Here is an 18,524-nt window from a genome sequence, read left to right as displayed (position 1 = left end):
CATAAATAGGGTAAACCAAGCCTCAGAAAAGCAGAACTAGACACTACAGCTGCAAACTCTGTCATGGACTCAGTGTGCTGACAGCACCGTAGAGACAGGGCAATGCAAAAAGGTACTAAAGGAAAACGGTAATATGGCCATCATGATTGTCTGTCTTTCTTGACTGTGGTCATTCCAGCAGTCACTCGAATCTCCGTGGTCAAATCAGCCAACGCTACAACTGTCGTGCATCAATATCTATACTGACGTTTATATTAAAGTCATTCAAACGGTCCAGATGGATCTGACTGGGAGATCTGACAAGGAAAGCAGTGACAGACTTGGTTAAGTTTGCAGAACGACACACAAAAGGCTTCGTGTATGTCTGGTTTTATATTTTGGACAACGTATTTATACTTCAGGACATCTCTGACTACAAATATACAGAAAACCCAAAAACATTTTCTCTTTCAATTTAGATCTTTTTCAAAGTAAATGTCATTCAAAGTGTATGATTTATTTTTTACCATGGTCTAGTGTTAAACAATCCTATTAATCATCTTTTTGAATTGCAATACTCCACTTAAAATCACAATACAAAATTAAACATAAATTATTGGGAGTGCAAATAATAAATAGACACGCTACCCATAAATGTGCACTGAACCCGGAGAGAATCCATGCAGACATGGGGTGAACTCGCAAACCACAAACCCCAGCCCGCATTCGAACCAGGGACCCCCTTGCTGTGAGGCGACAGTGCTAACGGCCACACTACTGCACCGCACAGACTGTGACATACTATTCCAAAAATCAACAGAAGATAAATTAAACCAATGCTTTGAATGATCAATTCAAATCAAAAGCACAATGAAGATTCCAGCTTGTTGCATAAAATATGATGTGGGTAAAGCATGCATCTCACTACACACTAGTGTAGTGGGGTGATTTAATTAGCGTGGTGGTTGTTGGAAGTAGATGTCGCAATTAAACACAAATTAAAAACAAGCGTCAAAGTGATGGTTGCTAAGTTTCCTGAGTAGAAACTCCCTGAACAATTCCTGCAGGTGTTATCACTTTCATCATAACAACAATGCTCAATAAGATCTTTGTCTGCGAGTGGAAATTCTCCAACGAATGAAATAAGTGACTACAAACACACGAAAGATGAAAAAGAAAATACATGGACATTGAAAATGAAAGGCATTTAAGCGAGATGTGATTAAAATCACAGTAGAGGAACTAGTGGCAGTAAAGGCCCTCCGGTTTCTCAGATTCAAGGTAAGGGCGATGATGACTCTGCTGCAGATCGTTGCTTTATGGTTGATGATACCCTTACACAACTGAGAGGAGAATGAAAAGGAGAGGGACACGTAAAAACAACCAGGAATCTTTGATAATTTGATACCAAATCTTGGTGTCAAAATCGATTATATGAATCACTCCCCCAACACTCACCCCTTGAAACAACCGGGTACACAACAAGGCAACAAGGTTTTCATTAGTTTCCCCATTTCCCTTCTTTAGCTTTAAATGCTTTAGCCTAAACCAATATCATTAATCATGTTTGGAAACTCACAAATTACCTCTTCTAGCATCTCTTTTTCACCCGTGATATATAAAGCTTTAATTAATCAGGTAAGTGCCATTGAGATCGAAATCTCATTTTCAAGAGATACCTTAAAACATAAAGAATAAACAAAACATAATGCAACAATTTGAAATGTACAATACCAATGGTGATTGTTACCATAATACAATAAAATAAAAGTAATATAATCAGTCAATTAAAACGATCATCAAGCTTCAAAGTACATTGCAATTCATACCAAATGTATGGCACATAGAATCATCTAAAAGCAGTCTTTCCCAGATGGGTGTTGGGTCTAGGAACCTGCAGCAAAAGCCAACCCTGTGTTACAGGGTCCACCGCACCAGCCGTTAAGTGATTTTAAAAATGAGGTGAACCTCACAAATCGCTTTATAAATAAAAAAAAAAAGAGAGATGCTGGGCCCTTCTAATGGGAAGAGAAGGCCAACCCACGTTTTGATACAGAATACAGGGATGAGTACCACAGATATAGAATGGCTAAAAAAATCTAAGGGCTGAGTGGTAGATAGCATGGGAGGGAACAAGAGTAGATATTGCTGCATGCCTGTAAATCACATCATCGTAATTTAGTACTGAGAGGAATGCAGCTGATGGAAGTATTAGAAACGAAAGATGCTGTTGAGATGCTCTTAACCTTTTATGAGACGGCAGTTAATTCCCGATTCTCTGTAATGTCGTTCTAAGAACATATTGAGTTGAGATGTCTTCTGCAAAAACCTCACAAATGTAACACGCTTAATGGGTTTCCTATTTACCTAAACTGCAAGCGTTTGGACGGTAGAAGAAACTGATACCCTGAGAGAATATTCAGACTCTACAGACGCCACTCTGACCATGTCGGGATCAAATGCAGGTCCTTCTTGCTGTGAGATGACAGTTGTAACCAATCAGCAACTATGTGCAGTAGCACCCAGTATTAAAGGACCTGTCAATCAGTTTTGGTGTGACAGCAGGTGCCACTCTGTTTGGAATTTGGGGGGAAGGAGTATCTATACTTTCATTTGGATCATGGTCTTTTGAATTCAATGTCTTTTTGTAAAACAGGCCTTCAACATAAAACAGCGAACAACTGGTAAGCTCTAATTTACTGTTGCTACTGAAGGCATCAGCTTGTAACAAAACCCACTTATGACAGGAGCTACCGTTAAAACCTATAATACATAAATTACTTATATGACTAACCAGCTAATTTAGGTGAAATCTTGGGGCTTCAGTGTTTTGTCACTTTGACAGGAGTCAGGGCTACGAATAAACAAACTGAACCCACGGGTTTTAAAATTAGACCACTGTAGCTGCTCATCCTTGTCACACAGCACAGGGCAGAGCGGCTCCAGGCCGTGTCCTTCAGTAAACATGTCCTGTCCTCGCCATCTGTGGTGACTTTTTGCCTTTATTCTTCCCTTTGAAACCCCACTGTACAGTAGATCCCCATACATCTTGTGCAGCTCAGCCCATGACTGCTGGTTTCTGTAATATTGCCTTTTTCTCAATAACACAAGCAAGACAAATACATCTGAGCGCAACTGGTGACTTAGAAAGCCTCGGCAGAAAACTGGATATATTTTGTCATACAGCACAAGGTTAGTGTGAAATAAGCGCTGAGTGCATTTACTCGGAAAACAATGGGATTGCAGATTTACAAATGTGTACAGATGGGGAGTTTTGATTCACCTTGACATAACATTTTACCCCTTATCATATTTTCCATTTCTGCACCTAATTTCATGACTATTATTATTGGTTATTCTCCTTCCTTCCCAGAGTGCATCCGTCCAGACTACTGCTCGAGAAGAGCTATACCTGCAAACTGTGACACAAAGACTGATGAGGCTATTGTGCTCTGGAATTTCCCTGACCATATCAGTTTTCAACAAATTGGTCAGCACCACTCCCTACAGCTATATTGTACCTCTACCCTGTTTTCTAGTGCATTTGTCTTCATTCAGCCATAATAAGGAAGGGGAACAGTGCCGTGTATTCAGTGATACGACTATCATTAGCAGGTGAAAAAAAAATCGATAAATAAAGCGACAACATCTTTGTTTCATTGTAATGGCACAGCGCCGATAATCGAAAGCTATGTTCAGTTACCTTAAGTTTTCCACTGATCAGGTTTCGTGAAACATCAATTTGTCCACCAGAAAAACACATGTGACTGCCGCTGTCATTGCTCCAGACAAAAGACCTTTTCAATGTCTCCTATTAAAATATGACAATGTGAGTCATGGTGGCATTCATTCCTGTTCTAAAAAGTAATTGCATTGCCTTCTTTCAAGTGCCATGGAGCTGGCCTTGCACTTCTCTTTTCTCTGCAGCCCATCAAACATTAACTCTCTTACTGACCACTGAAAATGGCACAATGATGGTATTGAGCTTATACAAGCCAAGGATTTTCGAGGTTAGGATATGCTGTTCCTTTCAGCAACTTTATCTCTCATGTAATGTCTTTTTGCCCTCATTTTGTCTTTTTCTTGACTTTGATAAAGCTGTTGTCACAAAATTCCATTTTCAGAAAAACAAAACCCCCCAAATATGCGCTATCATAGAAGCTTGTTTTTTATGGTGTCAATTTACACACACTAAAGATAGACACACAGCCTCTACAGTGCTTATGTGCGTGCGTGTGGCTCCCCTTGGTTACAAAATAACCCAATCTGATCCATCATCAATTGATCTGATACACAGCAGATGAAGACATAATCTGGATAGATTGAACTGGAACATTAATCTCCTGTCCTGAGTGTTGCAGAATTCAACAGGAACATTTGGCCAGCTGCCACAGCCTTGAGACTATTGTATGTGCAAAACTCAATATAATGTCAGGAAAAAAATATTTACTGTTCATCTCCAAAATAATGAAAAAAAAGCTATTTAGAGTGCATTCGATTTTCTGTACACATACACATGTGCATTTCCTTTTCTCTGTGCTCTTCAGAATTGTACAGTACAAAAAGATCAGGGCCATAAACGAAAGCATTAAGCTAGACTAAAGTGACATTGTTGTATAGTGCAGTAAGCAGTCAGTGTCAACAAAGAAGTAGAACAAAACAGAGATTTGTACATACGAAACATCTCCAGGGTTGACTGCTGTGGCGGGAAACATCTTGACCAGTATGGCTCATACAATGACAAAACAACTTTTCATTTTGGTGGCATTTGCCTATTTACTGACACAATAGCTGGGTTTTAAAGCATGCAGGAAATGTTTTGGGAGAGGTGCTACCTTTTGGAGTGTTTGATGATGTCCAATGAAACAGTTGTGACAATTGCACTTAAAGTCTGGAGAACATTGGATTATTGCAGGGGATAAACTGTTGTTTATAAATTGTAATAACCCACAACTAACTCTCTTCAAAAGGTCAAAATACAATGGCACACAACAATATGTGACACCAACTATTTGTGACACTATATTCTGTGTACTCCTGACAGTAGAATAAGCCACTAGAAAGCTATAATCGGGCCCAGTCATGCAAAAAAAAAAAAAATATACACACACACAGTGATACACCATGAAACCGCCAGTATATTAAAAAATACTGTGATCCAAATTTAGGTCATACCTCCAAGCACTAGTTGGTCTCGGATAACCTTTAATCAACAAAGGCAATAATGATGTATAAGGACTTTAACTTCAGAGTCGGCAGGCACCAAGACCCTACAGCTGACAATGGTTTGGACGCCCTTGCAAACTTAATGATCCACAGGTCTAGATTTTAATGAGGAGCTCGTTTTTTTGGCGCTGCTGTCGATGGCACTGCCTGGTCTCGCATAGAGGTCGCAGCATTAATGGCGCCGCACAGTCATTAAAAGAAGGCAAGATCGCACAGGAGGCTCAGAAGCTCTTTGCTGTACACAAGCTGATCTCGCTGGAATGCCTCCGGTGGGGAAAGACACAAACACATCGCCAAGGTAGAGGGTCTCTAGAGGCCGCAAGCTATGATGCTTTATAAGCATGTTTTTCTTGGCAGAGCCCAGGGGAGTAGTCCACAAAGACTTTGCTCTACTGAGATGCTGGGGAGGCAGCCAACAACAAAAGCACTATAGTTCAACACTCTCTATGGTGCTGTATGTGCATGGTTTGGTGCAAAATACAAAATGTAACTATGCTGTACAGAAGTAATATAACAATAGTAGGCAATTACAAAGATTAAAAAAGAAGGAACTCAAAAAAGTCAGTTGTAGTTGGGTTGTTTTTTTAACCATTACCTGATCACTATACTGATATTAACATGACCCCTGCAAAAAAGATTAGGACCATCTAATACAAACTGTTTTTGGAATACCGGTAATTTCTGCTTGGCAACCAACATTATAAAAAAAAACTTAAAATCACCCTTCTTTCTTCATGATATCCAAGTGAGTTTGATTACAACGACAAAATAAACATTAGACCTAGTGACTGACTGATTTATCATGGGGAATGTGAAGGGCATACTATCAAAGTTCTACTGATTTCCCCCTCTCTATGAATATGCAAAATCCGAATAGTTTTCTCTCAACTTTCAAGTAATCTCTCACCCACAAAGGTCTAACTCACTGTCTTTCTTTCTTTCTGTCCATCAGATCACATCACTGCACCTTACACTCCCAATACCATCCACGTCACTAATGGCTTAGCAGCACAACCTTACCCATGTTTTGACTTCTCACAGCTACAGTTATCATGTTTAAAATGTGTTGGCCATAATATACTAATTGTATTTTCCATACGTTTAACCAGCAGCTGTAGTAAATAGCCCAATGCTTGTTGTACCGCTGAGTAAAGTCTGTGAATAAAAGCAGAAAACAGAACAATGAACAGAAAATGAATCAATAAGAATGTTGCTAAGTGAGTCATCATTTAAGTAAATTTTTCAAGCAAAAAGACACAAATCTGTTGTTTAAGCCACTCAAATGTGATGCTTTGCAGCCTTTCTCTTGTTTCAATTACAGTAAGTTAAGTATCCTTGGGTTTTGGACTGTTAGTCAGCCAACAAAAGCAGTCTGAAGGTGTCAGCTTCCATTAAGTTGTAAGGGTCATTTTTCACCATTTTATGATATTTTAAAAACCAACAGATTAAAATGATTAATAGAGCAGATAATAAGCAGTATAACTGATAGTAAAAAGTAACAGTTAATTGCAGCCAAATAGAGTATAGCTTACTAACACAGGATTCTAGGAGGCTCCGGACAAAGGCACATTGTCAATCACATTTTGTCAGTAATTCAAATGTATACTCTGCAAACAATTCCTGATTGAAACCCATTATTAAAATAGTACACTATTGCACCACTGATCCCATCAGGTGTATTTAACTTGATAATACATCCTGTTAAAGGCAGAATGCTAACTAAACATATCTTGGTTTAGCCATTTAGCCATCTAAATTGCTTTTTAATTACAACCTTAAAACTTTGACTCATAAAACTTTATTTTACATGTATTAGTGTATTTGAAAAAAATACTATTTGTACCTTAAGTGTAATCCAAAGGCAAGAAACAAACTGGTCTCCTATAGGCAATCTTTCTGTCTGTTACTCCTTTGAGACGTTGTTTTGGATTATGTATCCCCAACATGTCCAAACTAATTTTTTTAATGGGAATACATCAAGTCTGGAGGTCATTTGACTTTATACAGGTATGATGCAATCTAACACCACTCCCAATGTTGAAACAAAGCCTAAAGCTTTGATCGATGTTCCCCAACATCTTGATGCAATAGTTAAGTAAATGATGCAGTGCAACCACATAGTAAGTAGTAAATAAAAAATTGAGAAGCTCTGGCACAGATGGTTTATTGGGAGCCAAATGTCTGAAGGTTTTCTAAATGTATGATCTCTCAGATAATTGGATGTGCTGAATGCACACTTGCTTGATATGCCACAACCTTAGCCCTGATTGTCTCTGCTTGTGGCAATTGCCTGCTGCAGAGATTGCTTGCCTTCATGCACACATTTCCCTCCGCAGATTGGACAGGCTTTTGTGCACCACTTAATTTTCAATCAGATCCGATCCTAGCTAAGTTGCCATGCAGTGTGAGGGGTAAATGGTGGGTCATATGCTCTCCCTAGTGCTAATGAGAAGCTTCAGTCAACACATGGTTGTCATTTTTTATCCTGTCTTCCATAGCTGATATGAAGCATAGAGAAGGAATGGCTCACGAGGACTGTCCATTTCCAACATACACCCATCCAGCTGGGACCAGAACCACTAATGGCTCAGCTTCTTTGCATAAGGGTGTCAGTTCAAAAGCAACCATTTCCAGCAGCTGGAGGTTTAAGCTTGCCCAGGGGACTAATTGTCTGTCTATCAAATTAATATAAAGCAGAATCTTTTCAGTGATCATGACATGCCCTGGACTTGTCTGCATATAATATGTGTTATCATTGAGACATCATAGACATGCTTGAATGCAGAAGATAATTTCACAATTTCAAAGAATGAGCCAATGGTACTGCAACATCACATACCACTGTAGCACTCTCACTTAAATGTATATACTAAATTCTAATATCATATAGTACCCAAGATATCTGAATGCAAATCCACTATGAATTAACTTTTAAACATATACTTTTGAAACGAGTCTTGGCACATCACTAACATATGGTTTTCTTAATTTTTTTATTTTCTTATCTGAACTGGAGGTGCACATGTCGGCCTAAAATAAGATGACCTGCACACCCATAATTAAAACTATTGTAGGTTTGCACTGATTGTTTGGCCACTGAATGTGGTGTGGTGGGAAAGTGGACGATAAATGACGGATATTGCCCATGTGTGACCAGCCGATCGCCATTTTATTAGCTCCTGTATATTTAACACCAAGGGAAGTATGGGCCAATTTTTGGCATTCAGAAAAGCATTAGTGGAACAGCGTATCATCCATCTGGCATTGACAGTTCATATATGACATTGTGTACTGAATTTAACAGCCTATGGTTATAGATTACAACCAGTTTAATATACTGGACAAGGGGAAGACCTTATGCTGCTGTAATGAAATGCTTTCCATGCAGTACCCATGGCCACGACTAAGGCCCAGATTTACTGAGACAGATGTGACACATTCTACCCAAAACGTGCTGTACTTGTCAAACAGGCGAACGAGAGTCACAGTTTGAATGCCATTTGTGCAAGTGTTTGCATGGTGTGCCTCTCACCTCATTCTATATGCATTTACTGTAAGATTGCACAAATATTTTTTGGGGAAAATGATCTGCCTCTGAAAAGGAGAGATACATACATACAAGATTTACAAGAACCACAAGGGAAGGTTTGAGTTGTGGAAGGAAATAATGTATTAAATATAGGCTTGTATGTAACAATTATTAGAAGCAAACATTGATCAATAAGACTTTCATGAATGAACACTATATCTGATTACTGTAAAGTAAATAAATTGTTAAATTATTTTTCACATTCACAAATGTGGTGGACTAAACAGGGGAGTACAGTAAAAACAATGGAATGAGATTTTCTTTTGCCTATACCAATCTACAGTATTTAAATATGCCCAGATCAGCCTCCATTGGATCATATTGAGGTATCTCTACTAAACACAATATAAATCTGAGACTGTAATTGGGAATGTTATTGGTTTTGCATGTATTTGGTTATAACAACCAAAGTATTGAACAGAATCAAACTTGACTTGATAATGGTGCAAGATGTACGGTCAAGGGATAAGCAAAGTTACGTGATCATTTTAGAAAAAACAAAAATGTCCACAGCATGGTGGCGCTAGAAAGAAGGTCAGGTGATAACCAAACTCAGTAGGCGTCATTTTCTCTGGACCATGTAGGTCAGTATAAAATCCAAATCAATACATCCAATACATGCTGAGTAGGGTTGTCATGATATAATGATAGAATAGAATAGAAACTAGAATTTTAAAGTTGATACTGATACTGTTAAATACTCGATACCATTTTTGATACCACAGGGAGATAATTACAAAAAAATGAATGCAGAATTTTTAAAGAAAAAGATTAGAACAATACTAACAACATCAATAACAAAACTTTTTTAAATGTGTAATGAAAATAAGAAAGAAAACACAAAACTGTAGGGTGTATGTAAATATGACAAATATTTTCAAATTCTCTTGTTTGGTTTATCGTGTTGTAAAGCTCAGGGATTTCTGTGGACATTAAATGATTCCATGAAGGAGGTCAAACCTTGGATTCAGTTGGTGAATACGATGTTAGTCAGGTTTCTCCACAGTGTAAACAGGGATCTGGTCCATGCTAATGTAATCATCTACACTTCCGTTTATCTTCTGGTGACTTGGCACCATGTTATCGCTACTGATTAAATAGAGTTGGTATAGCAGCTGCCTCTGTTTCTGTCTCGATGCTGGTTGACTTTTCAGACACACATTTGTGTTGTCCTGTTAAATTAACGTCTCTTAACGTTAGACGGGCATGACTGATTAAGTTAGCTGCTTAGCTCTACCCTTAACGTTACTTTCCCTGGTCGTTAGCCTCAAATGCTAAATAGTTCCAAAGGCACTTTTGCTTTGTTCATTTTCTACTAAAAGTGGTCTCAAAGGACCTGTTCAGTCAGCTCAGTATTGCTAACTTGATCATCCAGTGTTCATGTGCTCAGAGATGAACTGTAGCTTCTGCCTTGTTTTGCAAGTTAGTATCTAATCCGATACTAATTTGTAGTATTGATTATTGGAGTATTGATTTTTTTGACAAACCAATTGTTAAGATATTTCACTGAGGACTAAGGTAGTGGATTGACCGACTGACTAACATTGCCAAGGGCCAGATGCTAGTATGGTTACAAAGTAATCACTGCTTCTTGGACCATGACCTGACTTTCTATCAAATGTAATTCAATTTTGTTAAGTAGATATCTTGCTAACTAACACAGACTAACAGAGAGAGGTACGAATGGGCCCAAACATAAACAACTTGGTGGAGGTGACCAATATTGAACTGAGGGATATTCATTATTACACTGTGATAATGAGTATATACCTCCGTATTCCTATGTAAATTGAACCCATTACCTCAAGGACAAATAATCAAGTTACACATTTAACATGCCATTGAGGGCACATTTCATTTTACCCACTAATAACCCCTGAATCATAATTACATCTAGATTTGGCTGTAAGCTCTCTTAAATTTGCTCAATTATCCATTTCCTCTGATTGCCACGGTGCCTTTTGTAGTTGCAACAAAGAACAAATCCTCTGCGGCTGTGCAATATTTAGGCTTTTAGGCAATCCCTTCCGTTTTCCTATGTCAAGATTTAAAACTCTAAACAATAGTTTTATAATTATAGGTTTTATTTTTAAACATCTGAAAGTGCCTCAAAGAAAACAATGCCTTTAGCAGAGATTACTAATCGCTCCAACAGGTTCCCATGTCCTCTCCCTGGAGCTCTCATCCGATGAGAAATTGATTAAATATCAGTCACAGTTAAAAGAAAAACCGTCTGGACTGAGCAAGGCAGGAGATGGGAGGAAAAAGAGTGCTTGTGTTTTTTTTCATTCCTTCTTTTGGCTCCTGTTGATCTGATATTGATCGGCTGACATTGGTCAAATATCCCACTCTGCATTGCGGATAGATACTGATTGGGTGTAGGAGTGGTTGGGGGGATAGTCTGACAGGACAGGGCACATGAGAGAGGCTGATAAGGACTGTCACCCACCACGGATGTATCACTGATCTGAATGCCTCTTTCTGTGATTGGATGAAACATATGCTTTGATTGTTAACATTGGCTTACCTACACTGTCTCTGCACAGGCTGCTCTTGATGTATACCAGAACATGATGCTGCTGATTTAGGATGGTTTGTATGTCGCCTCTTGTATAGTATAGTGTAGGGAATTGATGTAAAAGCTTGCACATGTTTTCCTTTCCTGCAGTGAGGCTTTGTTCATCTCTAAATTGGGCATGTTAGTAGTGGGAGGATGCGCACTTAGTGAGACAGATGTGCTGTTAATTTTGTTTTTGGGCTTTACTACACGATGATGTCACCTCCAAAACTCTCTGTCACACGGACCACAGTGTTTCATCAGCAACAATATATAGAACCAATGCCTTTCCCAGTCTCATATGTTACCTTCAAAGTTAACAAATGTGCTAAGACCCCTTGTCGAATCATCGTAGATACTCAATCCCTCATGATTATTCTGATTGCGCTGTCTGTGAGCAGTTTGCAACCTTTCCCCTCTTGCCCCTAATAAAACAAAGGTGCAGAGTGTCAGGAGTTCTTACTTCACTGGTGTCTTACTTTACAAAAGGGAGAGTAGCTTTGTTTCCAGGGACTAAGAATAATTGGCATGTTTATACAATCAATGCTAGAGAGCAGTCCACATTCTCTGGGGAAATATGAACTCTACAACACAGCCACCTGCTCCCGCCTCTAAATCTAGTTGAGCATTTCACAGAAAGCTATATGACTGGTTTCAGATCATGTCTTTTGTTCTTCGTGTTGCAATCGCTATGCAATGTTATGCACCACTTTATTTGTCGATATTTCAGGTCATTGGTTCTACAAAGACCTTTGTGTTACAGGTACACAGTATGCTCTGATACACTGGTTTGTGATTTTATGTTATTTGATGAACTACATGTGCTATTACTTTGACAGTGATTATCCAGATTGGTAATACAACATGCATATGCTTCAGAATGGTAATTGTGTTGCAGAGAACTTTAGAACCCCATAACTACCATAATGCCTTTTACGTGTTTCTGGTGTATGATATTGTGCCATATGGATTTAGCAACATCACTATTTCTCTACAACAAGATACAAATGCACATGCTAAAGTGGATTTCCCTTTTACCAAGTGTAGTTTTACAAGTGTTTGTTTTCCATGAGGAAAAAACGAACTGTACACCAGCTGTTTTCCCATTTCCAGTCTCTATGCTAAGCTAAGATATAACCGGCTGCTGGTTGTAGCTTCATATTAAACAAACCAATATGAATATTTCCCCAAAATGGCACTCTATTCGTTTAAGTCTGTTGCCCCCAAAGTAATTCAACAAAAGCTATTCGATATCAGAGCCAGTCCCACATGAAGGTGTCATTTCACCGAAATGAGAAAACTGTACAAAATACATTTCTGTGTGTATTCACTGTTTGAGAGTGAGCTTTATATGTATCTTTACTGAAGTGTTGAAATCTTTTCAATAAGCCATTCAGTTCAAGGGTAGACACTATGATTCAAAATTGAGACTTTAACTATTTTACCAACCAAGTAGCAGTAGATTAGAACAACACTTCCTAATGATGGTTGGTTAACTGCCAGCGAGGCTGGTGGAATTGCAACAACTTAGCAGCCAACATTTGGCTGATAGTAATTTCCCACACTGCTAAAGTCTCTCGCTCATAGATGTTTAACATATTCTTCTTCTTCTGTACACAGTCTTTCATTTCCCAATTCCTTTAGGTCACAATTAACCTAGATGCAGCCCTGTGTCACTGAAAGGGTCAGTCATGGCACTAACACTGCCCAGGGCATAGTATTTGATTCCCATGGAAGTAACTAAATTAAAACGGCACGTTTTTGGATTAAAGTATCCCTGATCTCATATACAGTATATTTTGTATGTAATTTTCCCTCATTTCAGTTTAAAAATATACCACCTTCAGATGGTGAAATCACAAACACTTTTCAGCAAGCACACAATTACATTTAGGGATCATTTTGCACCAACTATGATTTTAACTAAACATTTTAGTGATTTTTATGGGACCGCACACATCCCCCACTAGATAAAGGTCACGTTAGCTCTTACCTTTGTAGAAGCACTCCTCACTGTGCATGATGGTAATCCTGTGTCCCCTGAGACAGGAGGCCCGGTGGAGCTCACAATGGTTCTGGTACAGCTTTCCATCTGAACCGCACACAGGTTTATAGTGTGGTTTACAGTGATCCAAGCACTTACACTCCCCTTGGCCGGTCTCATGGTTGGCCACACAGTGACGCCCCAAGCCACAGTACTTGTGTTCACATGGACTTGGATAGCCATTGTGTCCCATAAAACCTGCGGAAAACAGAAAGAAAAAATAAAGAATACAACTGATGGTGTATCTGCCAGAACAGATGGAAAGTCTGGGTTTAAGCTATTGCTACAGGTTGGATCTCATTTAGCAGGCTGTTTTATTCCCCACAATGCTTTGGGGAATTCCCATCAGTACTAGATGGTGTTTTTCTAAACTCACAAAATGTCAGTCAAACTCTCAAATTATGCAAGTTAAGTTCACTATATAGCACCCGCAGTGGGAGTGATTAAAAGTCAGTTCACATCAACCAAAAAAATTCACCAAGATAATGACTGGTTACAATGTTTACAGTGGCCAGTGTGTCCCACACATTAACACCCTTCACCTTGCTGTGGGTGTGAGTGTGAGGGCGCACTCACACTGTCCTTCCGTACCGTGCCCAAACAGGTTTTACGGCTAAAGTCTAGTTCGTTTGACCAGTGTGAGTGCAACCGCACCGCGCCTAGCTGCGGCCAGCTTGCCGGCCACGGCCCGTTTGAGAGAGGTGGGCTTTTGAGGAGCGTGTTTGAACATGTACGAGCACGAGCGTGTGCACGTGTACGAGCACGAGCACAAGGCCTACGGCGGCTCAGACGTCATTTTATGTGCGCCTGTTGTGACATAGAAAAACGAAGGAGGGACTATGCGCGGATATTTAAAACAATGGCGGCGAAAGGTTCAAGATGCTGTGAATGTGAATGAACTATGGGGAAAAGCTTTATTGAGCAATACCCTTATTCCCAACCTGCTTCTGGGGTGCAGTTCTGCAGCAGAACCCTAAACCCTGAACACTCAAGTGAAGGTGAAGGCAAGAGTAGGAGAAGTTCCCTAAGGGAATTAGTGGAGCAGCAGGGGGGAAAAGGATAATAACAGTGGCAGACATTGCAGCTTGTGTGGTTCCCCCAGCAGTTTTAAGGAGAAATGTTACACAAATTCATAAAAACTAGGATATATTGCAGGATAGGGAGGATGGCTTCATTTACAACAGGTTTTATGAGAACACTATTTTCTGAAATGATTAGAGTGATTTTCTCTAAAGACAGGATTTTGTTGTGGTCTACCATCAAACTGTATGAACACTAATAAGTCTTGACAGGCCACGGATCAGTCTGTACAGATAACCATGAACCACATCAAATATATCAGCTTTCTAATAGCAGCATGCTCACTCTTTTAGATTGCCCTTTGGGATAGTCCTCAAGGGATTGTGAATGGGTATGATGAGCAGAGCAAAAAAGAAGGAAAAAAACAACCATCAGAGCAAAAAAAAGCTGTCGACTGGCACACAGAAAATCATCATACATTTGTCCACGGATTACTTTATCGGTGAAAAGGTTACTATCTTTCTTTTTTTAGGTGTTAATACCATCCTTCAAAGAACTAACATTACAGAAGAACACTTATCACAGCATTTCCTTTTGAATTACATGACAAGTGGCTGCAGTGAAACTGAAACTTTCAAACACACATCCCCACATACTGATCACTACTCACACCAGCAGTGTTGATGAATGGAAGCTCGGACACACAGATTATGCAGCACCACAGCAAACATCCGCATGACTTCTGTTTTAAATGAACACGATATAATTTAAATACCATGCCTTGTCCATATCAAGTTAGCGATATGTCTTTTTACCATTATGGATGATTAGGCAGAGGAGAAAAGCCTGGAGAAGGACACTTAAAAATAAGATCAGTGTGTCCTACGTTTGGCATGAAATGCTGTGGCTTCCCTTGAATAACTACCTGGAAACTCTAGCATTATTATGGTTTTGTTATAGTTGGGGAATTATTTTGGTTTACACTGTAGTACAATGTCACAATATATTTGGGACCAAAGTGCTGCCAGAAAATGTTCTTTGAAAACATATTTGCAATGCATATTAGTTTCATACGTAATGTAATTCATAGAACAGAGGGTTGCACTGCATTTACCCTAGTTAAGAGGGTCCATGTGAACTGTAAAGCTGTCATGGAAAAGAAAGACTTAACTGAGTTTCATACAGACTGGCATCCACAAACTTTACTCTCACATTGCACTCACTGTGTTCCACTGACCAATAAATATTGACTAGACAGTGGTGCTTCACTGCATTAATTACAATCTATGATGAGTTTGGCTTTGAACACAATGGTCCCCTGATATATAAACTCAAACTAAAAAGCAGGATTAACATCCAGTGCTCACAGATAAGCCTGAGCAAGTGGTTATAGCAATGCATTACAGAAATGGCCTTGCTTCTTAGCTCACAACCCACATTGTGTATTTGGTATCGGCATATGCCTTAAATACCAAATTCCAAACAGTAAACAGTTGTTACGTTTGCACCATTTCTACAGAGCCTTGTGTAATCCCGTATTTAGCTTAAAGAAACATATATGCAGAGTTTTGTTTTTCAAGTAAAAGTCAACACAATCCTGACAGAACAGAATTAAAATAAAACACACCGTACGATTGCAAAGCTTTCATTTCACCACTGAAATATCACTTTTAAAAGCTGTGCAGCTTTCATTTAAATTGTTTTCATGAATATCGGAGCAAAGTTTTAGCGGTCGGAGGATAAGGTAAATTAACTTAAACTGTTAAGACTCATTCACAGCCCTAACATCCCCACACACGCAATCCTGTGTTATCCTCCAGCCGTCACAGAGGGTTAAGACAAGATACGACTGTGTACACTGCTGTGACCTGATTGGGGCGAGTCAATTTGCTAGTTTATTAAATCCCTCTGCTGCCCCCGCATAATGATTATTCAGAGAATTTGTGTTGCACAGCCATGCATCCTCTGCCACCAGCAGGGTCAGCGAAGGGCGCAGTCATTTGTTCTCAGTATGCACATCCAACATTCTGGTCATCAGCTGACATCAGAGACAAATGAGGAGTTGTGCACAGCCATTCATTTATTGATGACCTATTACTTTTTCAGAGCATGAACAGAAACACAAGATGCTCCGAGTTGAACGTGAACCCCAGGGTTGTAATAATAATTTTGAGCTGTAAATGTCCTCTTGTAAATACCTGCCGGGAGCATAGATCACTGTAGGGGTGAATTTGTTTCTTCGGCGCTGCTCATTTTATTACAAGACACAACACAAAATAGTATGATATATTGCAGTGTGAATAATGCAGTACAATATGGTATATGATATATGATGTCAGTTCTGTAGTTATATGGATAACAGAGAAGTCTTTTTGTAACCTTTAAGAAACTGGAAACTGTCCCTAAACTTTAAAGAAGTTTCCATCAGCAGATCTCAAACACTGTAGCAACACAAGATTAAAAAACAATAATCAATCTTAGTTTTATCCATTGGCTTTCTTTTGAATTTAGGATTCATTACGAGATTTCAATGACCACACTTCAAGCAATTTTTACCTCTCTGGAATTTTTACACTGAACTTTTGTAATCTCAAAATGTTCCTAATAAGTGTATGGCACACTTAAATGTATGATCAATCATTTTATTCGGCCCAAATAAAATGATTCGCCGAGCTTCCTGCAGCGTCCCTTCCAGTTGCCCACCGCTGTCACCGCTTGCGACTGGGGGGAGGTGGAAGAGGTTGGGACTTTGGAGGGAGGCGGAGTTGTTCATATTCAAATCTTAGTGCTGTGCGACATGCCAGAAAGGTAAGAATTGCTATAACAAGTATTGGGCTGGGGACCAGTCATTTTGTTGAGATTTATACTCTTCTTGAATAAAATGAGGGATGAACCCTTTGATTGTGATTTATTTATTGGTCAAGGAATGAGATACGATTGTACCAAGCATGAGAAATGTTATTATTAATCATAGTTTTCAAGTCTAAAATGTGTTTATTATTTCACATATCTTCAGCATGTCTTATAATCGCACTTGTCTTTAACTGTTTTAACTGACTGATAACAGTGTTATAGTTATAAATCGAGACTAAGTGAGGGTAATGTTTTGACAAGGCTGATGAAGCCTCATAAAGTGAGCATCAAGTTAGCACTACTGATGTGTAGACAGCTCTACACTGTGACTGCTCGAGCCAACGTTAGCTTCAAAGAATGGACGAATTAACTGCTTCATAACCCCAGATACCAAAATCCCAGATTAAGAGGTATTTTAAAACAAGTTTACCTGGGAAATTCTGTTCACTCGCTGTATGTCATCAACAACGACACTGATGACAGAATGAAATATTTGCATTACAACTGCTAATCCTTTATTGGACATAAGAGACTTTGTAAATCCATAACCTTGTTTCATCAAATGTGTTTTTTCTGATATGTCTTTGTCATTACAGAATAGCTTTAGATGCAAAATAAATTCCTCTGAAGTATCTCATTAAAGACAAAGCAGTTAAATTGTTAACCTTCCGTCAGAGTGTGTAGGCAACACCAAGGTCCCGACGTATGTGACTCCAGGCCATCATTTGAAGGGCATCATCCTTTGATGCATGCATAATGAGGTGAACACAGTGTAAAAGGATAACAGACGTACTTGGACATGGTCGACATAATCAGATTGCCATTGCAGATGGATTAATGTCTCGCTAACAGGAGAAAAAAAACACCAAAAACAATAATGGAAACGGCTCTTTACAAATGTGTAACAACCTTTTTTCTTTGAGATGCCTTCCAACATCTCTGGTGCTAATGCTGAATATAAATGCTCAAAACCACTTAAGCAATATGCCCCAATGTTCTCATAGACACTCACTCCTGGACATGCATTGCTTTTCAACAAGCTATACTGCATTTCTTATTTTTAGCGTGGCTTTTTCTTCTTCTCCTCCTAAAAGGAGGAAGAAGGTTTTTCTGGTACCCTACTGATGTTTTCCATTACAGCAGATCAGTGTCCTGAGGGAGAGACCAGAGTGTGGTAAACAACAGTCAGAGGCTCTAAGCTCACTCAGTGCACAAAGTTAAGTTGACCCACAAGGCCCATGAACAAATACAAGTGG

At 39.1% G+C, this 18,524-nt stretch overlaps 1 protein-coding gene across 2 annotated transcripts in view; it reads right to left on the bottom strand.

Moving 5' to 3' along the window:
* fstl5 (follistatin-like 5) overlaps positions 1 to 18,524 on the bottom strand; it is a gene marked incomplete at its 3' end in the record, with an annotated part of 184,505 nt that overhangs the window by 115,500 nt on the left and 50,481 nt on the right. For both annotated transcript variants that reach the window (XM_083915590.1, XM_083915591.1), the window contains exon 4: positions 13,345 to 13,593. In XM_083915590.1, the coding sequence (XP_083771716.1) occupies positions 13,345 to 13,593 (249 nt within the window). The remainder of the gene's footprint in view (positions 1 to 13,344; positions 13,594 to 18,524) is intronic.

The sequence above is a fragment of the Echiichthys vipera genome (genome assembly GCF_963691815.1).
Source record: "Echiichthys vipera genome assembly, chromosome: 6".
Taxonomy (NCBI): Eukaryota; Metazoa; Chordata; class Actinopteri; order Perciformes; family Trachinidae; genus Echiichthys; species Echiichthys vipera.
Note: the sequence above shows the minus strand (reverse complement) of the source record. Positions and strands in the feature narration are given on the sequence as shown.